The following is a 27,377-nucleotide window of genomic DNA, read 5'->3' as shown; positions in this document are numbered from 1 at the left end:
AAGAGGAGGCTTGCATGACAGGGGCGAGACCCGGCGGCAGCGGAGGAAGGAGAAGGAGGACGAGGACGGAGGCAGCGCCGTTCCCGGTGAGTGAAGGGCAGTCCGAGAAGGAGGAGGCTCTGTCGGTGTCCTGAGGGAGGGGGGCGGCACTCTCGAAAATAAATACACCCCCCCACCATACAAAGCCGGGGGAGGGTGACGCGTTTGAGGGGGGAGGGGGCGATGCTTGGAGCCCCTGCGCGGCACGTCACAGTCGCCTCTCCTCAGCCCCCGCCCACGGCTCTACGTTATAGGACCCTGGGGAACACGTCATCATCTGGGAGTGACGTAATCTGGCCAGTGCTCTCCCCCCCCCGCGCTTACCACGCCCCCCGTGTTTGCGTCATAGACTCCAGGTGCCTCCTCTCCCCCCCTCTTATGCCATCTCTCTGCTGGCACCTCCAGACATTCATTGATACTAATTTACCCTTCAGGGTGGGGCAAAGGCTGTTTTTTTTCTTAAAATAATAATTCAGGGTAAATTGGAAGCAAATTCGTGCCTGTGGAAATACCTGCAGGGAGCCCCAGGGACTATGAATGGCTCCTAGCCACGATTGCTATGCCCTGCCCTCTGCAGTCGGAAGCTGTGATGCTTCTGAATGCCGGATGCCAGAGGCCACAGGAGAGGAGAGTGTTTCTCTCGTTCTTGGGTCCTGCTTGCAGGTTTCCCAGAAGAGGCACCTGGTTGGCCACCATGAGGACAGGATGCTGGGCTAGATGGGCCATTGGCCTGATCCTGCAGGGCTTTTATTGCATTCTCAGTGGAGTGAATCGCAAGCAGTTTGCACAGCAGGCACTTTCCTTAATGGTACCGTTATGGATTAGCACGTGAAGCTGCCCAGGATTGTCTGCTCAGCAGCCGTCTCTTAGGTCTCAGGCAGAGAAGGGTTAACCGAGGAGGCCTTGATCTTCCGCCATGTGTATTCTGCGCTTTTCGGGGGTGACATTTGCAGAGCAGCATTGCAATGGCAAGTATCACATGTACAGACACCAGGCACCTGCAGATTTCTTGTTCATGGTGTAATATGATTATAAAGAACACCTAACATTCCCTGTGGGGCCTATGCATATGTTTTTTCTCTGTTATAATAATAAATTTCCATTTCCAATGGTCTTCTGTAAATGAGGCACTATACATAAAATACACAGGCCAAACTTTTATAAGCTAAATAAGACAAGGCACACAAGGTAAATTGAACTATTTTGGGGTATATATCATCTGTTAATACATCACAGGCAAGGACAAACACGCTGAATGCATACACCATGCATACAAAAGATGGTAAATTCCTCTTTCTTGGAAATCATATAATTGTAGAGTTGGAAGGGATCCCTAGGATTATCTAGTCCAACCACCTATACTGCTAGAATCTCAACTAAATCATACATGACAGATGGCAATCCAACCTCTGCTTAAAAACCTCTAAGGAAGGAAAGTCCGCCCCTCTAGTGGGAGTCTGTTCCACTGTCAAACAGCTCTTACTGTCAGAGTAAGTTCTTCCTGATGTTGAGTTGGAATCTCCTTTTTTGTAACTTGAAGCCATTGATTGGTACGGGTACTACCCTCCTGAGTGGGAGGAAACAAGTTTGCTCCATCTTCTATGTGTCAACCTTTAGCATATTTAAAGATGGCTGTCATATCTCCTCTCAGTCTCCATTTTTACAGGCTAAACATACCCAGCGCTCTCAACTGTTCCTCATAAAACTTGGTTTCCAGACCCTTGATAATAATGGTTACCCTTCTCTACACACGTTACAGCTTATCAATATCCTCCTTAAATTGTGATGCCCAGACCTGGACACAGTTTTGTGTCATCTGCTAATTTGATGAGCATCCCCCAGATACCTTCATCCAAATAGTTTATAAAGATGTTGAACAACATTGAATCCCTGACAGAACCCTGTGGCACCCCACTTGTCACTTTTCCCCAGGATGATGAGGAACTGTTAGTGAGCACTCGGTTGGTCAACCAGCTACAAATCCACCTAACAGTAAACTTGTGTTCCAGCAGATATTGGAGTAGTTGAAATCTCCCATGACTCCTTTTTTTAATGTTTTGTAATCTTCTCTAGGAGGGCATCACTCAAGTCTGGCATGGAAGTCTATAGCAGAAACCTTTAGTTAGGCCACTGTTGTTTCCCTCTCCTACAGTTTTTACCCATATACTCTCAATCTGTCTTTCATGCTCCAAGTCATGCATCTCTCCACTAGTGTAAACATTCCTTACTTATAATGCTGCTACTTCTCCCTTCCTGTTTGATGTATTCCTTTTGAACAGATTTCGCCATTTCAGTCACGAGTCTCATCCCACCAGGTTTTAGTAATTCCTACATGGTCATATTTGCCATCCTGTATTAAAAGCTCCAATTCATCTTACTTGTCTTCTATACTCTGTGCATTCTTGTAGATGCAACTGAAACCATGAGTCATTCCTCTGCACAGTGGTCCTTCTATAGAAACAACATGGGGCCCTCTAACACAGAATACGGGCAGGTGTCTTTTAACCCATTTCCACTGCAGGCTGCAGTCTTTTCTGCATCTTTTGCACTATGATTCAACTTGCCTAAATGTGCATGAGCCACCCTAGAAAGGCACTAAAAGCCCCATTTTCTCTGTACTCTCTTAACAAATATGGCCTCCCTACTCAATTCACTTATTTCCTCCCCACCAGCCCAGCAAATTCTTGTAGCAATGCAGGAAAAAGAAGCCAATCAATTAGTCCTGCCTACGTGTTACAGGCATACTGTTCTGACAAGTTTTGCTTTTGCCCACTGTATGATGGGCTAGAAATCTGAGTGGTTTTATAAATAAATAAATAAATAAATTTAAGCTCTGGGCCTTTCTTTTTTTCTGGTTCTTTGGTGGCTCCACTTTCTCAACACCAGGTGGCAGCAACAGACTCTTTTCTCCTGTATATGATCAATTACTACAATACTGACAGAACAGCATATTGTGTGGTTCTGCTAGTTTTTGAAAATCTGTATGTATTCCTTTCCCCTTGAGAGCTTAATTTTGAAGAGGAAATGGGCTGGAGAGCAATGGTTTAAGGAACCTCTCTTCTCCTCATCAGCCTTCAAATTGTCGTCTCAGGCTATCTATATTTTGTAAAACAATGCAAAAATACCGGGTTCTACTTTGCAATTCATCAGGGTTTTGTTTGCTTGGGGAGGAGCTTAACACAGTGGTAGATCATAGGGTTTGCATGGTTGCTGTGATCTCAACTAAAAAGGATCAGGTAGTGAGTCAGGCTTCCTCAACCTCGGCCCTCCAGATGTCTTTGGCCTACAACTCCCATGATCCCTAGCTAGCAGGACCAGTGGTCATGGATGATGGAAATTGTAGTCTCAAAACATCTGGAGGGCCAAGGTTGAGGAAGCCTGTAGTAAGTGATGAGAAGCATCTTCTGTATCCCACCCTGGGGAACCGCTGGTCATTTAGGATGGGCAGTACTGGGCTAGGTATACCGGTAGTCTCTCTCCTGATTGTTGATTAGTCGTGTCCGACTCTTCATGGCCCCATGGACCAGAGCACGCCAGGCATGCCTATCTTTCACTGCCTCCCGCAGTTTGGTCAGACTCATGTTAGTAGCTTTGAGAACACTGTCCAACCATCTTGTCCTCTGTCGTCCCCATCTCCTTGTGCCCTCAATCTTTCCCAGCATCAGGGTCTTTTCCAGGGAGTCTTCTCTTCTCATGAGGTGGCCAAAGTATTGGAGCCTCAGCTTCAGGATCTGACCTTCCAGTGAGCACTCAGGGCTGATTTCCTTCAGAATGGATAGGTTTGATCTTCTTGCAGTCCATGGGACTCTCAAGAGTCTCCGCCAGCACCATAATTCAAAAGCATCAATTCTTCGGCGATCAGCCTTCTTTATGGTCTCTCTACTGATTGATATGTCAGCTAAATAAGCTGCCTCTGTCCTCATGTGGATCATTTGGTTCCTAGCCTAACTTGTCCTGAGGTGGGTGGGCAGCTGTAATAGCTCCACCAAGGGTTCTTGAATTCAGTTGTGACCAACCCTGCTACTACTTAGACCACAAGCTCAACACTAGTCAACAGTGTGATGCAGCAGCTAATGCTATTCTAGGCTGCATCGACAGAAGTTTAGTGTCCAGATCAATGGAAGTTATAGCACCTCTCCACTCTTCCTTGGCCAGACCACACCTGGAGTACTGTCTCCAGAAGAGACTGAGAGGAGATATGATAGGCATCTTCAAATATGTAAAGGGTTGACACATGGAAGATGGAGCAAACTTGTTTTCTCCTGCACTGGAAGGTAGGACCCGTACCAATGGCTTCAAGTTACAAGAAAGGAGATTCTGACTTAACATTAGGAAGAACTTTCTGGTGGTAACAGCTGTTTGACAGTGGAACGAACTCCCTCAAGAGGTGGTGGACTCTCCTTCCTTGGAGGTCTTTAAGCAGAGGTTGGATTGCCATCTGTCATGTATGCTTTAGTTGAAATACCTGAATGGCCAGGGGTTGGACTCGATGACCCTCGGGATCCCTTCCAACTCTACAGTGATTCTATAGCTATTATTTCTCCACTCTTACACATCGCTCACATCTTGAGGAAGCAAATTCAGCAGATTAACTAAGCACTGTACAGTTAAAATACTACTTTTTGTCCTGAATCTCCCACCATTCATCTAGATTGGATAACCCCGAACGTTGGGTTTTAGTATTATATCGGCGGGGGGGAATATCTCTCTACTCCACACTTCTTCCATGTTCCCTCTTTTCACATTTCTTCTCCACCTGGGGTGCCCAAACTTTTTTCACAGAGGGCCAGATTTGATGAAGTGAACAAGCGTGAGGGCCAACCACAGTTGTTGACCCCTTTTTTAGGATTGATGTTGTTGAGCTTTTTTTTTACGATTTTGCCCCTAATTTGTTGAGCTTTTTTTTTTTTAGGATTCGACTTGTAGAGTTTCTTTTAGGGTTTTACCCCAGGAGATAGACCGCCATAGGGGCCAGATTAAACCGACCGGCAGGCCAAATTACGCCCCCGAAATGACTTTGGTCATGCCTGTTCTACACTAAATAGTCTCAAATGTTTGTAATATTTCCTCATAGGAGAGTTGCGCCAGGCCAGTGAACATTTTGGTTACTATTTTCGGCATCTTCTCCAGGTCTCCAATATCTTTTTTGAGATATTCCAAGTATGGTCACACCATAGATTTATCTATAGTAGTACATCTAGACTTTGGCATCTGTTATGTTATTTCAGCATGCTTTTACTTCTAAGTAACTTCTGTATAAGACACAGAAGAGAATTAACGGTTGTTTTGCTGGCTGGGGGTGGGGGTCTTTTTCACTAACTTGACTTTGAAAAAACTGCCTTCTAGGAAGTGGTGGCAGTTCCTGGAGAGCTTATTGAAAACCTTTTTAACACCAAGTCCATTTTTTGGCTTAGTTTCCTTGACGTCAGCTACACTGCATCGACTCTGTGGTTTAGCATTTGAAATCAACGTTGCAGTGGTAGTTTTAATTTGTGCTTCATGCTAAGCAAAATCCTTTGGACTTAACTCAGACATCATGTTTCCACCTTCCTATTCTTCCTCTTTCTACATGTGGATTTCCTGGCTTGCTAGAATCGTAGTTTGAACCAAATTATGTCTGACATCTCACGCTGCCATTCTGTAGCAGACATACAAATGTGCTGAAAGCCTCTGGTCTTTGCTGCTTCCAGAGCAATATGAATTCATTTGAATACAGCCATACCTCTGCAAATGTCCGCCCCCTTGATTGTCCATTTGCTACGGACGTCCGCAGCAAACCCGGAAGTACCGGAACAGGTTACTTCCGGGTTTGCTGCTTCGCGCATGCGCAGAAGTTCAAAACTACTCCACGCACACAGCGGCGCTCTGTTGAGCGTCTCTTTCGTCGAGCATCTCTTTTGTCGAGCGTCCGGGGCTCCAGAACAGATCCTGGACGCTCAACGAGGTACCACTCTACATTCAAAATGGAACTGCCATTTTGTTTGAAAGCTGGATGTTGCTAAATATAAGGTGGTTCTTTGGGCATGACTCCAAAGCCATCTTCTCTTGCCAGTGCCATATGGACTGTTACTGAATCAGCAGGCCCATTGTGCGTGGGGCATTCAGGTAGCCCTCAGCCATGGTAGAGCATTCAAGAACTTCCTCCTTCCATTTTTTTTACATCTTGCTTTGAGCATCTATGCCTAAAGAAGAGCCTGATAAGGCTCCAAAGTTCACAGCTTCTAGATACCTGAGTGATCCTGTTTTTAAAAAAAGGCATTTTAAACTATCACTTATTTCTCATTTTCTGGGGCCAGCATGTCTCCAGTACCTTTGTCTTCCAAAGACCTGAAACATTTCAAATGTTGGACTTGAGGGTTTGGGTGCTATTTGGCAGTTATAAAGAGCTTTCAACTATAGTTGTCACCAGCTAAAGAAATCTCAGTTGGTTAATCAATTATATAAAAAAGAATAAAAACACTAGTCCTGCAAGGGAGTGAGAATGCTTTTGATTGTGCTTTTTCTAAGGACTTCCGCTTAAAAACTGAATTTTGAACATTCTGCCCAATTAACCAGGGCATTTGATTAGTCAGTCAGAAGTCTGAACATCACAGCCCTGCTTCTTGCACTTTTTAAGACTTTGGGTTTGACCCATTTCCACTTCAGCCAGCAACAGCTTCGGCCACTGATAGTGGATGTGGGAGGTTTGATCACACTAGTTATTCAAGCTTGCAGAGGCAGGATAAAGGCAGCACAAAGAGTTGTTACTTTATGGTCAGGAATGGATCCCAACTGGTGTGTCCTAAATCTTTGTTTAAATGCTGTTTGTGAATTTCTTCTGTAAAATGTTTGAGAACCACTGTAGGCCGCATACTGCTAAGAGGGGGTTGCTGCTTCTTTCATACTAAAGATTTGCACAAACCTTAAATATTCGAAGTTAACGTAGGATATTATCTGCATAGACATGCACTAATGTATGGATACAATTCATAGTGTATTCTAGTCCTGAAAGAGATTCCTGTATCAACCGAGCACCTAATTTCTTAAAATAAGGGACCTGTCCTTCACTTTTGCAGAATACCTTGGTTGTGTGAGAGGACGGAGCAGGATTATTGGCTGCTGAGTATAGTCAACTTTCTGGTGGATATCCATGTGCTGAGATTGTTTGAAGTGCTGGGTAAATGCTGCCTTTCAGGGCATGTATTACTATGGTGTTAAAAGGTTTTCTTAAAAAAGAAAAAGAGAAGCCATCATGACGGATGAAAGCCACTCATTCTTCATCTGCCCTTTTTGCAGTACCTGGGACCATTTCTGACCTGGTAATTGTGACCATGGCTACGAAGATAATATGCCGAAGATTTGCAGGGCAGCCTTGCAGGACAGCTGCGTTTTCTACTACAAGCAAGCCTGGGGGCAAGACAGTATTCTTCCGAAAGGCAGCAAAAGGCGGCCAGCCCACCAAAGAGGCAGGAGAGGGCTCTAAACCCGCCACCATGCTCAGACTGTGGAAGCCTGCAGAATACCGGGTATCTTTTAATCCATCCGCTTACCCAGGAACCAAAGCCATATCTCGCGAGGAAGCCTCGAGAAGTTTGGAGGAGGAGCCACTAGAAAGTGACTGTCCCAGGATTAGTGCCAAACCGTTACAGAATGCCTGCAACCTTACCTGCTCACGGAAGCTTTCGAGCACGCAGAACACACTGCTGGATTTGGAAGGCAATCCCACTCGGCCCATCCGACCTTCTTTGGGGCAGCCAACTAAACTGGACCCCGTGAAAGACAACGGGCAAGCAGCTGACGTGGAGGCTTATGACCCTAAGGAAGATATTAGGCTGTTCCAGAAGCAAAGGCCCGAATACAGATCTCTGTGCTACAACCGATACGAGTTCCCTCAGCCCATTTCCATGGAAGAACGTGACCGGATCTTGCAGAACATCTCCGTATTGAAAAGTAGCCTGAAACCAAGAGCAATTGCAGAGTATTTCCTCAAGCTGAGCCGCTTGCCAGCGGAACAACAAATAAGCATGAAATCCAATATGAAGTTTGCTGTGCTTTGCCGCTATGGAATTGAGAAGATCCAGTTCTTCGATATTTCCGAGCTTATGATGGTTTTAGAAGCGTTTGTCTGCCTGGCCATCCCACCCTCCCACTCTATGTTGAATGTGTACGAAGCGGAGTGCTGCCGCCGGGTCTGGGACATGACGCTAGACCAGCAGCTGATGGTGGCCGACCTGTGGCGGTGCTTAGGCCGTAGCATCCCCCAGTACCTGGAGAGCATGTTGAGCTGTGTCAACGTTCGTTGGAAAGAACTCTCTTTGCCCCAGCTGGTCCAGCTGGTCTACATCATAGGCGAAGGCCGTAAAGCCCCTGAAGAGTTAATGAAGAAATTAGACTTCTTGGTGTTAAAACAGCTGGAATCTCTCAAACTAGAGGAAGTGGGTGCCATTTGCTTAGGGTTCTTCAAGTCCCACAACGGTCTTTCAGAACATACCATGCAGAAAATTGGAGATAAAGTCTCTGCCTGTATGTCAGACATGAGCTCTTTTGCCTTGGTGAATGTCCTCAAGATGTACCGTTACACTCATGTTGTTCATCTTGACTTTATGAATCAGCTTGGGAATGTTGTTCCTCCCATGATACCAACTATAGGCATTCAAGGTGTCATGCACATCACCCTTGCCTGTTCAGCTTTGCATTATCTGGATGAAAGGATTATGAACGCTGTTGCTGCCTCTTTGCCTTCCAGAGTTTCTTATTGCCGGAGCAAAGATATTGCCAAATTCTTGTGGTCATATGGATGCTTGAATTATGAGCCCCCCAATGCAGAGGAGCTTTATGCCAGCCTCGAGGAAGAGATGCGCGCAAAGATACATGAAATCCAGAAATTCCCGGAGCATTTCCTCACCTTTTTGTTAGCTCTGGCATTTGCAGAGAGGTTCCCAAACGACTTGATAGACTATGCTTTGGGTCCTGAGTTTGCAGAATTAATCCACAAGAGTGAATTTGACCTTAGGAAGGATTTGTTCACTCTGGATGGCACGGTGGAGATTGAATGCCCCAGTTACACAGGCCATCGCCTTGAGCCGCGGCTTAGGCAAGAGGTAGCAGAGACACTGTGGAACGTTGCCAAGAAGGATATTTTAACAAAGCGAGAATTGACAGAAGCTCTGTCTCTACTAGAGGAGATGTTGGGTGGGCCCCAGTATGTCAAAAATCACATGCTCTTGCCTCATACCAGATCCGTTGATTTGGAGATTCGTTTTGACCCTGACCGAAAGCCGTTGCCGTTTAACTCTCAGGCAGTTGTAAAATTGGAGCTCAATGAAAGTGGAGTTTCCCTTACAGATGACTTGATGAGTCAGCTTTTAAACAGTAGGCCTAGTAGCCAATCCCCCGTGAATAACACTGAAAACAAAATAGAAACGTCTACCCCAAACAGAGCAGCAGCAGCGCCACAGGATCCGCCTCCACCCACTCGGGATCATTTTACGTTTTCAAATGGAGTTCCACTGACGGGAGCCATCTTGAATGCTTTAACCAAACCCAAGGCCTCTTCATGCAAAGGTCCAGCCCCTCGGTTGAATGAGCTGCAAGGGCAGGATGTGAAACTAGCCGTCCAGGTGACTAGCAAGAACCACTACTGCTACAGCTCCAAACGCCTTCTGGGGTTCCACTGTTTGAAAAGGAGGCAACTCCATCAAATGGGATACGTAGCAGTAGAGCTACCCTTCTGGGAGTGGCTGCCTTTGCTCAGACGTAGCCGGTCAGAAAAGCTGAGCTATTTGCACCACAAAGTGTTTGGCGCTTTAGATGACATAGGTAGTCAGTGACCCATCTGCAGGTTTTCAGAACCAAAATTCTGAAAAGTTTCCTCATACACTGATGCTCTTGGTCTCAGGCAATGTTGCTAGGTAGTTTAGCACTGCCGTTTAATGTACCTTTTTGAAACTGCTCAGTTGCCAGCATCTCTTTGCAGGGTCTGTGCTTCAGTATTCTTAGGAATGGCAACATACCCCTAGCTTGCGAATGTCTCTCGCAGTGATTATCCTGTAAATAAAATGTTTATTCTAATAGGATTTTATATGCGCTCTTTTTCCTCCCTGGAGTGACAGCTAGCTTATTTGAAAGTGAACAGGGAGCGGGGAAAGCTTTTCAAGCGTTAATGATACCAATACAGTCCAGTGGTGATGTCTAGATGTGATCCCCAGTTCACTTATCACTCTAAATGAGTCTTAGTCTCCATCTGCAAAATGAGAATTAGCTTTGCCTACATAACCGGGTGGGCTAGCAGAAATGTGAGCGAGAGTGATGCTGTAAAGTGCTTGGCATTTTAAACGGTGTATTTTGTTTTTTACAGCCTCTTCTAGAAGAGGCTCTCCTTTGTTGGAAATTTTTGAACCGAGCTTGGGTGGCCATCTGCCAGAGATTCTTTAGCTGTGACTAGATGGCACTTGGGGTCCCTTCCAGCCCTACAATTCTATGATTCTCGGAAAGGCGTTGTGGGTAATATGGAGTGTTCACATAAACTTAATAGGTTTCCACCATCCTTTATTACACTTTAATCACCTTGTTTAGAATTCCTGGGTGGAGGTCATGGGTAGGTTTTTCTGCTGTTCCAAATGAATGGCTGGAACACACTTTGAATGGATTAATACACATTTATTGATCTTGAGCGCACAAAACAGTGATTAATAAGAAATTATCCTTAATCAATTCCTTAATTCATAAGCAATTGCCCACTTAAGATTTCCAATTGCAGAAATATAGGCAAATAATGTTAAGAGCCACTGCTATTCATATGCAGTTTTTCTGTGGCATGGGATTTACTGCCTTGCCTTTGCTTTACAGGTGGCATATACCGGTAGTTTTTGAAAGGATTTTTTTTGTCAACATCCCTATAACATTGCAGGCTTCCCTCTGTCAACGCCTTCTGAAGGTCCAGTCGTGGATGACTCTGGGGTTGCGGCACTCATCTTGCTTTATTGGCCAAGGGAGCCGGCATGCAGCTTCCAGGTCATGTGACTAAGCCGCTTCTGGGAAACCAGAGCAGCGCACGGAAACACCGTTTACCTTCCTGCCGGAGCGGTACCTATTTATCTACTTGCACTTTGATGTGCTTTCGAACTGCTAGGTTGGCAGGAGCTAGGACTGAGCAACGGGAGCTCCCCCATCACGGGGATTCGAACCGCCGACCTTCTGATCAGCAAGCCCTAGGCTCAGTGGTTTATACCACAGCACCACCCGCGTCCCTATCTGTAGGGTTTAGAAAGTCTCATTTTTTATTTTATTTTTACTGTGACCTATAGCTGTTTCCAAGTTTCATACATATTCTCATCTGGCTCCATAAGCTGAATGCTTTCCTGGCAAAGGGGCATAATTCTCAAATGCAGAAATGTGGTAGTGATGTCTTTTAGCTTCCTGGACAGCCCAGTGCAGTGTTGTCAATAGCTACTCCACTTTGTCAAGTATGAATCTCATCCAAGCAAGGAAGCTTTTGTAAAATGGAAGCCCCTGACCCTTAAACAGCTTTTGATGTGGCACAAATGGCAATGCAGGTATGATTGCTCACACAGGCTTGTTTAAAAAAAGAATATTCTGTAGGCTAGTTTGCAAGTCTGATGTGGTCTGTTAAAACGTAGGCTTGGCTGAAAACGAAATGTTTCTTGCGCTTCGCTTGACTTTTGTGACTAAGCTCCTAAGATAAACCGGGTTTTGGGGGAGAGGGGTAGGATGTAGAGCTGGGTGACAGACAAGGATTCGGTAGAACACCACACAAGGAATTTTCACTCAAAGGAGAAAATGGGCATCAGCAGACATAAGAAAAATTTGGGACAGCAAGGGTCCTTTCGTGGAGCCTCATAATGGAGAGGAAAGGCTTGTGGCACCACCCTGTTCCCCTCAAAGCATCTCATCTGTGGGCTAGTGGAATGAATGCCTTTCCATCTCTATACCTGCTTCTGCACTCCCACCTTAGGGACCTTTCCTCGGCCATCATCGCTCCCGCAATACGGACGGTACAAGCAATTCCTGCTGCATGACTTCAGCTTGTTAGATTTCTGGGATACCTTAGTTGGAAAACCTTTAGGAGACGTTCCTTGCTGTGTGGCTAGGAACCTGCCTGCTGGCTTCCTACAGGCATCTGGCTGGCCACTGTGAGAACTAGATGTGCTGGACTAGATGGGTCTTTGGTCAGCTCTTCAATACACACAGGTTTTTAAATTTTTAATAATGGTGTGAGTGAAGGAGCATTGTTCACCGGGAGTGCAGTGCCCAGGGAGGCAAGATCACTCTAACCTTTCCCTTCCCAGATTAGATCCCCACGAAAATTCCACCACTTTGGGGCCAGGGGAGAACCTCCCATTGGCTAAGTGACGGGTGGGATTTTATGACAGCACATCTAGAATAAAATCTAGTTTTGGCCTTCCATGACAACATGAAGCTGGCCGTAGCACCCCTTGCATCCTGCTAGACCAGTGGTTCTCAAACTTTTTTCTCAGGCCCACACCTTCAGAATAAAAAATTTCCTTGCACCACACCAATTTTTTAATTGATGATAAATACATTGGAAAACAAGAAAGAAACAACTACCAGTGCCTGATTCATAACATAGAACACAACTACTTTATAATATGATCATGGGACATCCAGAAAGTATAAAACAATCCAGCTAAATAAGAATGTGAATCATTTCCAAAATATAATTATAAACGAGCCTCTTACATATGTACATTAAGCAAGTATACAAACTCAATGAGGGGTGTGAGATTGCTTTTGCCAGGTAATCTCATTCATATTAGCTCTAATTTGAGACAAACACTCGTCTCATCAACACAAAGAAGCCTTTCTCTTTTCTGATCTTTATTTGTCACATCCCTGTTCACAACAATATTGCATGGAGAACTGCAGAAGAACAGCCCATACTCTTGGAGAGAGGTTTGGATATGGTTTCTGGCTGTACAGGTGAAACTCGAAAAATTAGAATATTGTGAAAAAGTCCATTTATGTAAGCAATTGTATTCATTAGCTACTAGAGTTTAATATAGGAGGTAGACTCATGACATGCAGAGCGAGATATGTCAAGCCTTTGTTTGTTGTAATTGTGATGATTATGGCGTACAGCTGATGAAAACCCCAAAGTTGGAATTGTTAATTTGGGGTTCTCATCAGCTGTACACCATAATCATCACAATTATAACAAATAAAGGCTTGACATATCTCGCTTTGCGTGTCATGAGTCTATCTCATATATTAGTTTCACCTTTTAAGTTGAATTACTGAGACAAATGAACCTTTCCACAATATTCTAATTTTTCGAGTTTCTCCTGTATATCCAAAAAGAGTCCAGTAGCATACTCCTGTGTTTCATTTTCAAGGTACAAACACTTAAAATGCAGGCCATTTCCTCCTCATTCAATGTCAGTCCTGAACGGCTGCAATTTGCAAAGGTGTCTCTAACCCAGTCTAAATTTTCTGCAGATGATGGGAAGTAATGGTCAGTCTTTTCTACCAGTGTTGCAAGATGTTCCTGTACGAGGCTATGTAATTCATTGTCTTTTTTACATTTTCAGGGTATGTTGCGGAACCTTTTTTTTTTAATGCAGCTTGTTTTGTCTGTAGCTGCGAGGATATTGTCATTGTGGCCTTGCATACTGGCATTGAGCTCATTCAGCTGGGTAAAGATATTGACCCAAATATGCCAGCCTTGCACGCCAGTCATTGGCATCCAGTTGGTGCTGCAAAGGGTTCCCTTCTTGTTCCAAAAACTCTTAATTTGTTCTTCACTTCCAACACCCAATCTAAAACTTTTCTGCATGACAGCCAGTGAACCCAAAGTACACTAAAGTGTTTAAATGTTTCTTTGATTGTCCTTGAATCTTCCCCCTGCACTTTCCATCCTCTCCTGCCTCACCCTTTGAGATTTGCTGTGCTAGACCTGCTACCTTTCTGTCAGCACTCAACCTTTGCTGTCCTGGATTTCTCCCTCCCCAAACAGATAAGATTCTGCTTGTTGAAGGGAATCAGAAGATGTCGCCAATAGGCAGGCTTCGTGCTTGAGGAGGGAACTAACCGAGCCTTAGCAATCATGGATCAGAGATCAGACTCAAAGACCTTTTCATTTAAAGGTATATTGGGAGTTATTGCTGAGCTAAACTAGGGAGGGTGTTGACGAAACTCAAAAGGGATAGCAAGCTGGAAGCAGTGTTCAAAATTAGCCAGGCACATTTCGCACCTGGCTGTCGGCCACTTGCAACCAAGTGAAGATGCCTGGGCACCAGGAGTGGTGCCCAACGTCTCAACCATCTGCAGGTGCATGCCTGGGGGCCTTGGATCTTGACCTGTTGCCACACACTAGCAATGCATCCTGTAGAATTCTGGTTGTGACTGGCCCAAGGTCACCCAGTGATCTTCGGGGCCGACTGGGGATTTGAACCCTGGTCTCCCATGTCTTAGTCCAACACTCCGACCATTACACCACACTGGCTCTTCTGTTTCCCGAGGAGAGGGGTGGTGGTCGTCGTCAACCCTGGCTGGGACTGCAGGTTCTGCTCTCACATCCAAGGACCATCTTTTCACCCATCCTGCTTGAGCTGATATGATAGAAGCAGAGCTGTAGTACGGCGGGTGCTAGCTACATCAGTTTTTCATGCACTACATCCAGGGTGGGGGAACCTTATTCCAAGGGCCTTATTCCCTTTCTGGGGGTGGGGGCACATACAGTGGTGGCTGGAGCAATGAATGTAAATACTATTGTACAGTTGGCTGGTTTTTATACACACACACACAAACACAAACACACCTCTGTATTTCATCCAGACAAGCAAGAGGCATTAACAGAGTCCAAGGACACATGCCAACCTGCCAAAATGCTCCAGGATAGTAAGGGGTGTGCAGTGTTCAAAATTAGCAGGGCACCAGGCACATTTTGCACCTTGCATTCGACCACTTGACACCAAATGAAGATGCCTGGGTGCCAGGATACTGCCTGATAACTCCATCATCTGGAGGCGGATGTCTGGGGATCATTGGATCTGGACTGTTTTCACACACTAATACCACATGCTGTAGAATTCTATCCGTTATATTTTGTCTGCACAATCGGAGTGAATTTCTGGGACCAAAATGCTTTTTCCGTGCAGCCTGAGCAGGAGCAGGAGCCATTAAGAAAAAGAGGTCGGAATGAGCCTATGTGTGTGGACTGTCCCTGGATCAAATGAGTTTTCTTCTCTTAAGCACTCAGAGTTCTTAACTTGGCTCAAGGTTGTCTTCTGAACAACCTTGGTTAATTTCATTGTACACAGGTTGTACATTGACAATAAAGGTATTATTATTATTATTATTTAGGTGTTTAATCAATCACAGCCAGTCCATCTTTTCAAAAATAGGACTTTAGAACCGTCCAAAATGGCAACTAGACATTCTGTTTCGGTGACTGCAGCCTTGGCTTGGTGAGTCAATCTTCCAAGGCCTGGAAAGCCCTAATTAGGCCTGGGCATCGCTTTGTGTGTGTAATCGCTTACTGTGCTGTAATGCAATATTTAAATCACCAAAACAAATGTTATAATCAAAGCAGCTAAAAGTGAGAGGCTGAGAGCACTGAAATGCCCATTTAGCTTGAGCTGAAAATAGTTAAAAGAGTGAATTAGAAGTAGCTCAGAACAAAAAGTGCTTCATGCTTCACTTAGGGGCTGTGCATTGTGGAAAGGAGTTTCGTAGCCATTAGGCCATCACTAAAAAGACGCTAATTTATCATTTATTGGAGGTAGGCCCATTTGTAGAGTCTCTGAGGCCCATTTTAACTCCCACACAAGGTCCACCTGGGTGTAGGTGTTGCATCAAGTAACTTGGTTCCAAACTGTTAAGGCCTCAAAGCTCATCATGAGGACGTTAAATTGGTCCCAGAAACAAACAGGTAACGGGCGAAGCTAACTCTGCATTCCTTCATATATATGCTCTGGTGGCTTGATTTCAACAATCAGCCAGGCAGAGCTGCATTCTGCACCAATCAATAGTTTCAGGATGACTTAAAGGTATCCCACGTTAAAATAGTCTAGTCTAGATGTAAGCAAGGTGTGTGTAACTCTGACAAGGTTTGCTTTCTTCGATAGCTAAAGGTATTCCAGGTCACTGACGACACCAAGTCCAGGAGGAAACCTCCCCCCTCCCACCACCAGTGCAAATTTGGGGAGTGCCCACCTCTTTCTGCAGCAGGCGTAACTACCCATAATCTCTCTGCCTTATCTGGATTAAGTTTCAGCTTGTTCACCCTTATTTGTTCCCCCAAACCGTCTAGATGCAAATCTTCGGTGTTTTCACAGCCTCTAGTCTGTCAGACTAGTCGGTGGAAGCAAAACCTGGAGCTGCATGTCATGTTTGGACAACCCAGTGAACTCCTAGGACAGATCCACCATGCATTTAAAGCACACCCAGCAAAAATTAGAAGCATGTGACTCCCTCCCCCCTCCCCAAAAAACAAAAAACTCTAGGAACTGTAGTTTTCCCATCATAGTGTTGCAGTTCCAGGCGCCCATAACAAATTACAATTCCCATGGTTCTTTGGGGAAAGTCACATCCTTTAGATGTTTTTTAAACCTAATGGTGTGGATCTGTGCCTAGTAGTTCTTTAGCAAGATGTTCAGTCATTCTGTCACATCACTTGTTGGGTGACCTTGGGCTAGTCACACTTCTTTGAAGTCTCTCAGCCCCACTCACCTCACAGAGTGTTTGTTGTGGGGGAGGAAGGGAAAGGAGAATGTTAGTCACTTTGAGACTCCATCGGGTAGTGTAAGGTCCTCAGTTAGTTGCTCATGAGTAAGCAGGCAAAACTCCCAAGTTTCCTTTAATAGTTTTATTGTGCAAACTATGTACAGTGCAGAGCTAATAAGTTCGTGTCTGTATCAAACGTCGGCAGAATCCGGGAATGGCCCCTTCCAGTTCTGACCCCAACAAAAGAGTTTCGGTATACGGAAACCCCGCCTCCCATCCTTTCCTTTCACCCCTCGACGCCTTTGGGGCGCCGGACGCTGCGCGTCTCCTTCATAGCCCCTTGAGCTGGGGGAGTGCAGGGTCTCTCCAGCATCCTCAGAGTCTCTTCCCTCCATACCCTGAAATGCATGCCCCTCCCCGCTGGAAGCCTGTCGGGATACATAGAATGTTGTGTAGCCTAGTAAGTCTGCAGGCTTGAGCTTGCATGCAAAGTAAAAGAAGCTGATGCAATAGACCTGCAAACCTTACTGTGTCAGACTCAGCAAGAGTGGGCCGATAGATGATTGGCTGTTGTCTTGTATTAAAGGGGAACCTGTTAAGCAGGGTGTGGTGGTGTAGAGTGGAGTCAGAGAGTGAGAGTGAAGTTGTCCTACTTGTCTTTGTATGAACTGTCTGTATGTATATAGCTCACAATAAAACAATACTGCAAGGAAGAACCTGTGGCTTTTGTAATTCTCTGCTACAGCGCTGTGGAGCAATCCGCGACAAAGCCTTGCTGCTTCCTCTGCTGCCAGAGGAGGTGCTGCTGGTCAGGTGGGGCCGGGGCTCTCTGTAGCACCCCGAGAGCCCTTCCACCACCTTGCGCTGTGCCGGGGACAACCCTGACAGGTTGGGATAAAGCGGGATCTCAAATCCAAACTTGTTCGCCACAGTTACTTATTTATTTAAAAAACCACTTGTGTGCTTTATTTTAGAGCCAAGTTGAAGATTGGGGAGCTGGTTTCCACCTTGAGCCACAAAGATGGTGATAAATGTTTGCCTCCCGCAATTCAAGCCAAGAATTCACTGCAACAAGGTATTCCCCCCCCCCACACACACACACAACCCGCCTTGCTCCAGGTTAAGAAAGCAGAGGGTGGAGACTTGGCGCAGTATCTCAGGGTCAAAGGAGTTAACATTCTAGAGATCAAGGAGTGCTTTGACTCAGCAGCTCGTTGCAGAGCTAAATTGACACCGCTTATGCACATAGGCTTTCTGCTGCTGCCGCTGCCGCCGCCGCTGCTGCTCATGCATATCCTTTCTGAGGAAATGTGGCTTAATGACACCCAGGGTTGTCAACGTCTTCAGCAGATCATTTTGTGCAGTGCAACCCGCCTAATCAAGCAGCAGGTGGTTGGGTTCTGTAATCCTGTCACCACACCAGCATCACCCTACAAACAAAAACTAGATTCTTCCAGCTTGCCATTTTGGCTTGGACTGGCAGGTCTACCTTGGCCCTATAATCATGATCAGACAGCTGTCCCCCCCCCCCCACCCCTAGTAAAATCAGTAGCTCAGCAAAAGCCTGAAGGAGAAATAGACCCAACTATAGCTGGCTCAGATGCTGCATTTGTTTCCGGTGGAGCTAAAAATAAGCGAGAATTTGGTTGGACCGCCTCCTCTTGCAAGTCACTGGCCAGGGAAGTGACATCATAATGGAAGATCAGAAACTAGAGTAGTGGCAAGACAGGTCAGTGTCCTTGCTGCTTTACAGCTTGGTCAATTGCACTCTCTTGTAGGCAGATGTTTTAGTACTGGAGGAAAAACCAAAGCTCCCCTGTGGTGGGACCTTCAGGCTTAGAGAGAGTCGTCCTCTGAACACGACCAGAGGTTGTGGGCTACCTGGAGACATTGGCCACTGTGGGGAGAAGGATGAAGGATGCTGGAGCTGAGAGGCCTTTGATCTGATCCAAAAGGGCTCCTTGCACGCTTTTCCTCCTCCAGCTTTTCAAGAGAAGGTTGTAAGAGAGTACCGTATTTTTTGCTCCATAAGACTCACTTTTTTCCTCCTAAAAAGTAAGGGGAAATACCTGTGCGTCTTATGGAGCGAATGGTGGTCCCTGGAGCTGAATTGCCCAGGGGCCAAAAGCAGATTGTGCTTTTTATTTTACAAAGAGAAAAGGGAGTGTTGAAAGGACCCCACTAAGCAGCTGATCAGCAGGAGATCGGGAGAGAGATAAGAGTCCCGTCTCCCTTTCAGCCCCGCCCTCCTTTGTTGAATGTGCTGCAGAGGGAGGTTGTTTGTTTCCCCAGGACATGTGACTAGCTGATTAGATTATCTGTCTGAAAACAGTAGAAATGGCTCCCTTTCCTTAAGATGTTTCAGAAATGTGAGTTAAACCCCATAAAAATGGGGCTTTTCCTCTTTGCTTTTCCCCCTTTGCAAAAGGAGCTTTGCTTTTCCCCCTTTGCAAAAAAAGCTGCAAAACCTTTAGCTGATCCTCAAAACAAAACAAAAACAAAAAAAAACCCCTAGGGCTTTTCCCTTTGCAAAAAAAGCTGCAAAACTTTTAGCTGATTCTCAAAAAAGGCCTTTTGCCTTTGCAAAAACAGCAGCAAAACCTTTAGCTGATCCTCCAAAAAAAAAACACCCCAAAACCCCAGGGCTTTTCCCTTTGCAAAAAAAGCTGCAAAACTTTTAGCTGATCCTCAAAAACAAAACAAAACAGGGCTTTTAGAGGAGGAAAACCAGAAAAATATTTTTTTCCCTTGCTTCCTCCTCTAAAAATGAGGTGCGCCCTATGGTCCGGAGCGTCCTATGGAGCGAAAAATACGGTATCTGCTTGGGATATTTAAGCTGGGCATCCCACCGTGTGAGGACTTGCAGATTGGTTTAGAATAAGGTAGCGGGGTGATGAGAGGTTCTTTTGAAACATATGCCCCCCACTTAAACTTTTTCTTCTTTCGGGGGTGTGTGTGCAAAGTGTGTCTGTGTAACTCGAGCCAATCGGCCACAATAAAAAGGTGGCGAGTTAGGGGCATGCGGTAAAGAAAGTTAAATGTTCCACTCCCAGTTATTTCAATCGGAGAATTTTAAGCATGTGCTTTAGCTCTCCTGTTGAAATCCACGGGAGCGTTCATTGAGGGCGAGTCCTTTTTTGTTGTCGCTACAGGATTCCAGTCTCTTTTCTGTGTTGTTACGCCGGCATGCAAAGACTGCGGGAAATATTGTCAGTCCTTTTCTTTGTTACCCGTAGATCTCAGCTGACGGATACGAAGTAGAAAACCTGGTCTCAGAAGACCTTGCCAGACGAAACCGAGGCTTCCGCTGCGAATACTTCATCAAGCCCCCGGTCCACGTGACTCTCTCTTTCCCCTTCAACGTAGAAATCTTCCGGATTAATATAGACGTCTCCTCCGGCGGCTATCAGAACATCACCGGGCTGGATATTTTCACATCTACCTCACCCAGCAAAGCCTCTTGGAGCAGCTCGGACTCTCCCTTCTCAGGTCTGGATGCTCAGCCCCCGTTGGACAAGGAAGCTTTCACGCTGGTGGGCAAAGCGGTGCTGAAGAATCAAAGCAAAGTGACCTTCAGCCACCGAGGCTTCCGGCCGAGGCTTCCGTTCCATCAGCAGATGGACACTCTCTTCTCCCTCTCTGGCTCAGCGTCTCTGGACCTGTGGAACAAAGGCCCGAGCTCCCTGAGCTGCGTCTCGCACTTGAAGATCTGCATCACCCATGTGGCTGGTGGCGGTCTCCCTTGCATCAAGAAAGTGGAGGTTTGGGGCCAGCCGGCCAAATCCTGCCCCCACGAGGTGGTGGACGACGTGCTGCGGGCCATGCAAGGCTTCGGAGGACAGGCTGCCGGCCTCCCGTCGCCAATGGAGAGCGACCTGGCGCCCTTTGGCAACCCGGATAGCCAGGAGCAGAAGCTGATGGACGCCATCCCGGACATTCCCGAGGAGTTCCTGGACCCGATCACCCTGGAGGTAATGACTCTCCCCATGCTGCTGCCCTCGGGCAAAGTGATCGATCAGAGCACGCTGGAGAAGTGCAACCGGAGCGAGGCGTCCTGGGGGAGAGTGCCCAGTGATCCCTTCACGGGGGTGGCCTTCAGCCAGCACTCGCAGCCCCTGCCCCACCCCTCTCTCAAGGCGAGGATAGACCACTTCCTGCTCCAGCACAGCATTCCCAGCACTCGCCTCCTGGGGAGGGCTCAGGCCACGGGGACGGTGGTAGCTTCCTCCATAGCCATGTCTTCCCTCAAAAGGAAAATGGACCTCGTAGAGCAGAAGCCGGGCGGCCAACGCAGCAGCACGGAGCCCTTCCTCCGTTTCCCCGCGACAAACCTTGTTGCCACGTCTACCTCTGAGTCCCGTGCTAAAAAAATGAAAACGGAGTGCGATGCCAACTCCTTCCAGATGGACTGCTCGACAGGTACTCCTCTGTCCTCTTAATATGCAGAAGGAGCCCGTTGGCAAACAGCCTGGGTTGCTGGCGCTGCTTCTTTCAAATCCTCTTTTTTCCCTTTTATTTATTTATTTTTTTCTTAAAAGGCTTTATTTGACTGTTCGGGTCTATAATGTGACTCTTTGAATGGCGAGTGGATGGGGAGCAGAGGTTGGGGGGGGGGAATGAATTTCCTATGCAAACTATATTATTGGATAGTTTGCACGGGGCAATTTGCATGGATAAATTTTCACTTTGCATCAGGAAATCTTCTGGCTCCTTAGAGCAGCCTTTGTCAACCTGCTGCTCTCCAGATGTTATAAGTCCCATCTGCTCCTGGCAGCACCAAGAACATTCAGAGGGGCGTTGTTGTCCCCAGTGCTGTGCAGGCCTGGCTGGCTTCAACTAGGGAGTCAGGCATGCAGTTCTGCTGGTCTCATATTGCTGTGCAACATTCTTCCAGCTGAGGTTCAGCCGGCATCCTTGCCTTTTGAGTTTCAAACATCTCTTGAGGACATTTTTCTGGCAATGGGCCCGTGCAGCAGTTTAAATTGATTAACCAGTCACTTTAATGGTTATTTGCATCATTTGGGATGATGTTTTAAGTTGTTAACGTTGTACACCATTATGATAAGGCAGCACAGAAATGCTTTTATAAATAAGCATCTGGAGGGCACCAGGTTGGCAAAGACTGCCCTGGAGAGCAAACAGATAACAGTTAAAAACCTTGAAGCTGTCCAGCTTGCCTAATGTTGCATTTGCAGTTGGCAGCCATAGATTATTACCAATGAATTAACAAAATGGGAACATTTTCAGCATTGGAAAATTAAGCACTGGTGCAGCAGGAATAAGCTACGCCTTTGTCGCTGCAGCTGTAAGATGGTTAGAGTGGCAACATGACCAGGCCATTTTCACAGGGAGCTGTCTTCTGTTTTGGACGCATCCTTCCTCTTGGCTCTGCTGCATTCTTTTGCTGGTTAATCTTATGACCTCCATTACTGTTTGCCTCCTTTTCTGTTTCGTTTGAGTCAAGTCCTTGATATTTCCAGGCCTGTTCATTCTGCACATCTCCATTGGGCAATAGGGAATTCTGATCCTAAAAGTATCTGAGAACCTCTCTAAAAGAGTCTTTTGACCCCATCATTTCAAAGATAAGAAACAGAACTGGGCAGTGTCCACTGAATATTTTAGTATTTTTGTCCCTATAGTGGTCAGGAGGTAAAAATGCTGTATTCCACCCCAGGTTTTCTGTTGCCCAGCTTTGGCCGCCTCTGTCAGCTTGTGGATTGCCTCCTGTCTTTCTGTTTACCATCCCACCACATTTCCAGACAACTGTGTTCGTTGAGCATTCATCCCAATTTGTTTGCATGGTGGGGAGATGACCTTGCATCAAAATAAACGTCATCTCACACTTTGCAGTTCCTTTCCCCGTCACTTTCCTTACTGCAAAAAGTCAATTTTTAGGGTGGTTTGTTGCCCAAGAGCACTAATTAGGTACAATTGTGCACCCTAAATCTGCTGGCGTGTGATTGGATCCCACTCGGAAAGAACAGTAGTCTAGAAGTGCCCTCGGCTTTCCAAAATAATACAGTTACAGGTAGGTAGCTGTATTGGTCTGCCATAGTCGAAACAAAATAAAAAAATGCCTTCCAGTAGCACCTTAAGAGAACAACTAAGTTACCGGTAGTTATTGGTATGAGCTTTCGTGTGCATGCTTTTGTGGTATCTGAAGAAGTGTGCATGCACACAAAAGCTCATACCAATAACTAACTTAGTTGGTCTCTTAAGGTGCTACTGGAAGGATTTTTTTTTTAATTTTGTTTCAAATTAATACAATTACAGACAGTGCTTTTTTTCTAGAAAAATAGGTGCTGGTACATCAAGTTGTTGCAGTAAGTGCCACACTTTTTTCTTTTTCTTTTTAAAGCGGGTGCCGGTACCATGCAAGCTTGAGCACCCCCTGGGGGAAATGCATTGGTTTCAGAGATGAGGTTACAAAATGTGTATCCTTTTTAAAAAAAAGAAAGAAAAGAAAACAGATTAGCTTCATTTTCAGTATTTGTTTTTTAAAACATGCATAAATAACTTTGTGATTTTGCCACAAAGCTCATTACATTTTCGTGGTCTTCAGGCTTCTTCTTCCTGTTTAAAATCAACAAGACTTGGGTTTGTGCCCCTTGCCACCCTCCAACTCAGCTGCAAGGAGGTGTTAAGAAGCTTTCACTTTTCCTTAATGAAAAATTGCTACATTGTCCAGCAAGTTGTGGTCAAACAAGCCAGCGTCTTGAACTTCCGTTTGAAGTTGGCTTGTTTCAAGCCAGCCGTAGTTAAGGTTGGGTTTGGATGATACAGCAAGCTGTGGTTATTGTTTTTTATTCAACTTCTGGCCTCAAGGAAGAGGAGGAAGTCCGTCAACCGAAAGCTCACGGCGGCTTGTTAGCTTCGTGATAACGCCACAGCCATAGTTTGTTGCCACGTTCGAGCAGTGGCAAATCAGTGATGGTTACTTTCTGCCAAATCTATTTACTTTCCCCTCTTCCCTCCACTGCTTCTTGTTTACAAGTGCTCTTTTCGAGTCCATCCCATCTCTCTCTCCCCCCCCCTTATTGCTAGGCTGTGCGCACAGCCTCTGGACATAGGTCAGGTTGATCTGCGATTTTCCTTGAGTGGGTCAAGGCAGCCTGGGGCGGCTCCACCCACAGTGATCCAGGGCTGTGAAAAAGGGGGTGTTGGGTGTTGGTCGACCACATGTTTAATTAGGATTTAAAACATTAATCGAACATGTGTTTGGAAGGGTGGAGAGGAGGGGATTCAGATGAGAGTCTCTGCCTTGACTCCTCTGCTGCGCAACTCCTTTTATCGACCCCTTGCGCTAGCAGACAGAGAACATTGGATCCTGGCCGCTGGTAGGAAGAAAGGAAGAAGAGCACTGGAATGCTTCCGTTTTATTTTTTAAACTTGCTTTTTTAATTTTTTTATTGCAGCACAGCATGAAAGACTGACTTGCCCATTGTTTTGCTGCCTGCTCCCTTTATAAATCCAGAGTGACTATTTCCAGATGTTGATGATGATGATTTTGCAAATCTCTCCGCAGATCTGCTTTCTCACGAACAGAGGCTTTCGGACAGTTTAGATAGCGCCTTGAACTCGGCGCTCAGCTCCATGCCGCTGTTCACAGCTAGCTTGACGAAAGGCCAGCAGCAACCACACACTGGCGGCAGCTGCCCTGGCCCATGGAATGCAAGCAGCGGACACGGTAAAGAGGCAGCACGACACTGCAGGGTTGCTGGCCTGGGGAACGGCGGTTCTTGCCTTCCTCTTTTGGAAAGGGGGTGGTGGGAAGCAAAGTTTGCGAAGCGCTCCTAATGCTTGTTGCATGAGGAAGAGCCCTCGGCTGCCCAGCAGCCTAGCAAGACATAGATTGCACAGGTGGGAAACCTGCAGCCCCAGGTCTAACTTCAAATGCTGCCTGAAAGTGACCGCTTCATAAGAATGAATGCAAGGAGAGCCTCCTGGATCAGGCCAGTGTCACCCCTAGGCCAGCACCTGGTCTTCAAGGTGGCCACACAGTTGCTTGTGGGAAACCGGCAAGCAGGATTCGAGCACAAGAGCAGCCCTCTCGGCTCCTGTAGTCTCCAGCAGCTGATATTCAGAAGCATGGCTGCCTCCAGCCATGGAGGTGGAGCATAGCCATCCTGGCTTGTAGCCCTTCATGAATTTGTCTAATCATTTAAAGCAGTGTTCCCCAACCTTGGGCCTCCAGCTGTTTTTGGCCTACAACTCCCATCATCCCTGACCACTGGCCTTGCTAGCTAGGGATGATGGGAGCTGTAGTCCAAAAACAGCTGGAGACCTAAGGTTGGGGAACACTGATTTAAAGCCATCTAGGTTGGTGCCCATCACTCTTGCGGGTGTGAGGTTAACCACGTGCTGCAGGAAGAAGAACTTCCTTTTGCCGGTCCTGGACCTTCCAACATTCTGCTGCACGGGATGTTCTTGAGTTCTAGTATTGCGTGGCAATGTCCCTCCCCTCCCCGTGGAAATAATGACACAGACTCATCATGTAAATTTTAATGGGCGTAAAGGCCACAACTTTATTGGTTACGGACGTTGAGCGGTATTGGCTTAGGCATTGGACCCTATCAGCTATATCCGCCCCCAACCCGTGTGTTGGGAGTCAGGGAAGGGTTAACCACCAGTAAGGAACCCCAGTGATGTACATCGGCCGGAACTCCCCCTGTGATCACCGTTAGGGGCGTGCCTTAGGCCCTCAGCTCCCCAGGCTTCGGACAGGGCCACGCCCCCGGAATCCTTTACCGGAATACCCTTCAGTTGAGGGGCAGTTGATGACGCTTCCTCCCCTCCTCACCTCCATGGAAATTTCCCAATGCCTAACCACCAAACCAAGAGTTGTGGCGATTGCAACGAGGTAGGTGGAAAAAACCCTTTGGCTAGTCCAAGAGGGAAAAAGTCCTACCAGGCCCCCCGGCCAACCAAGGCGACCAACCGAAGTCCATAGCAAGGTCGAAGCTAAATCTAAAAAGGGGGTGGGGTGGGCGGGTGAACCTAAGCGGCTGGGAAGTGGGACAAAGAGGGTGGGTTTCCTGCCCGTCTCTAGCTTAAAGGGACTAGGACACACCCCCAGGCCGACCGGACTGGTCGGCCTGCGGGAGACGTGGGGGGAAATTTTGCCAATCGCGCAGGGGCTGAGCTCACCCCCTACGCGCGTGGTAGGGTCGTGACGCCCACAAATCCACCTCCTGCTCAATGCAGAAGTGGCCTTATGAGAGAAGGAGCAAAACATCTCAAGATTGTGGCCACAGCCACATCTTGTGGCCGTGAATTCCACAGCGTTGTGGTGTTCCTCCTGCAAAGAGAAGCCGCATCAGAGAGCCATTAGAGGAAGCCGTGGACCTCATCCATCCAGGGTATGTGTGCTCTGCAAGATTAGCATGCCTTGTGTAGATTTGCGGAGCACTTGCAGTCAAATGGGTGGGACCTTAAGTAATGTTTGTATGTTTAGGGGGGCGGGGAAACAATCAATCCTCTGAGTTGTTTGATTATCTAATATGCATGTTGACATTCTCCTTGATGTATACAGATCCTATGTTCTGAGTGCATGTGTCAGGAGAGTCAGGCTATATTCAGAGATTATAGTTTCCTCCATCCCAGAGGCTGGTGACAATAGCAAAATAGATTGAAAAACAGACTGGTGGTGTAGTGTTTAGAGTGTCAGACTAGGAACCTGGGAGAGACCAGGGTTCGAATCCCCACCCTGCGCTGAAGTTTGCTGGGTCACCTTGGGCCTGTCACTGCCTCTCAGCCTAACCTACCTCACAGGGTTGTTGTGGGGGATTAAGTGAGAAGGGGGGGCCATGTGCGCCATCCTTGACCTCCCCGGAAGAAAGGGGGGATTATAAATGCAGTAACAATAATACATAATATTCCATCAAACTTTCCCGACTCATGTTGACCAGAGTTCCAAAGGCTGGGTCTTGCAAAAGGTGCTCAAGGTTCCACTTGATGGTCTCTGCGGTGAGTGTTAGTATTTCATGCAGTCGGATGCTGCAGATAAGATTGTTATAAATCACATGTCTGTCTGAGAAGAGCATGATAAACTGGAGTTGGAGAAAACAGACGCCATTATGCCTTTCTCTGTACATAGTGTGTAATTAAATAGTAGATTAGCTCTACGATGCTTCAAGCTTCTTGCTCTGTAAGCTAGAAGACTAGTGTGCATAATACCAGCTGGTTTATGTCGCTGAGCGCACTGGAGATGAGGGGAGAATGCCTTCTCCGGAGCTGCGCATACTGGAGGATGCTCCGAGTTCCGGGGGCTTGCAGGCTCACCCCCAGGGCGTTTTTCCAACAGTGAGTGGGAATTCCCATTGTTTGGGCTTGTATCGCTGACCAGGAGACCCCAAGGGCACTCACGTGTGCTTCTTCCTCCTTTGTTTTTGTTTTTTTGCAGAGCACAGTAGAAGTGACTCCGCCCAAGGGTGCTCTTCCTGCTCCCGGACCTTCTCCGTGTACTTCAAAACGGAGCCCGTTTACCAGCTCCCTTGCGGCCACCTGGTGTGCCGCTCTTGCTTGGCCGAGAAGCAGAAGTCCTTATCGATACTGTGCATGAGTTGCAAGAGGCTGGTTGCCACGCACGACATCCTGAGGGTCCACTTCTGACACCGTTCTCGCGACGTTTTCTCTGGAATTTGGATGATCCAACA

At 46.7% G+C, this 27,377-nt stretch overlaps 2 protein-coding genes across 2 annotated transcripts; both read left to right on the top strand.

The window, feature by feature from the left end:
- Positions 1-27,377, top strand: LOC117053335 (RING finger protein 37-like). The gene is made up of 5 exons (XM_033160999.1): positions 1-86; positions 17,697-17,797; positions 19,959-21,141; positions 24,248-24,409; positions 27,125-27,377. Exons 2-5 carry the CDS (start codon positions 17,744-17,746, stop codon positions 27,331-27,333), a joined length of 1,608 nt encoding a protein of 535 aa, XP_033016890.1. The 5' UTR covers positions 1-86; positions 17,697-17,743; the 3' UTR covers positions 27,334-27,377.
- LOC117053334 (FAST kinase domain-containing protein 5, mitochondrial-like) lies at positions 9-10,029 on the top strand. Its single transcript, XM_033160998.1, has 2 exons — positions 9-86; positions 7,315-10,029. The coding sequence occupies exon 2, from the start codon at positions 7,350-7,352 to the stop codon at positions 9,846-9,848; it is 2,499 nt and encodes an 832-aa protein (XP_033016889.1). The 5' UTR covers positions 9-86; positions 7,315-7,349; the 3' UTR covers positions 9,849-10,029.

Source organism: Lacerta agilis, chromosome 9, assembly GCF_009819535.1.
Source record: "Lacerta agilis isolate rLacAgi1 chromosome 9, rLacAgi1.pri, whole genome shotgun sequence".
NCBI lineage: Eukaryota > Metazoa > Chordata > Lepidosauria > Squamata > Lacertidae > Lacerta > Lacerta agilis.
The sequence above is the reverse complement of the archived record's forward strand: the minus strand, read 5'-3'. Positions and strand labels throughout refer to the sequence as shown.

What these genes read in the sequence shown, in the direction of transcription:
- LOC117053334 (XM_033160998.1), top strand. Translation starts at nt 7,350, where the DNA reads ATGGCTACGAAGATAATATGCCGAAGATTTGCAGGGCAGCCTTGCAGG.
- LOC117053335 (XM_033160999.1), top strand. Translation starts at nt 17,744, where the DNA reads ATGGTGATAAATGTTTGCCTCCCGCAATTCAAGCCAAGAATTCACTGC. An exon ending in CCAGATGGACTGCTCGACAG is followed by an intron (nt 21,142 to 24,247) that starts GTACTCCTCTGT and finishes ATCTCTCCGCAG; the next exon opens with ATCTGCTTTCTCACGAACAG. An exon ending in GAATGCAAGCAGCGGACACG is followed by an intron (nt 24,410 to 27,124) that starts GTAAAGAGGCAG and finishes GTTTTTTTGCAG; the next exon opens with AGCACAGTAGAAGTGACTCC.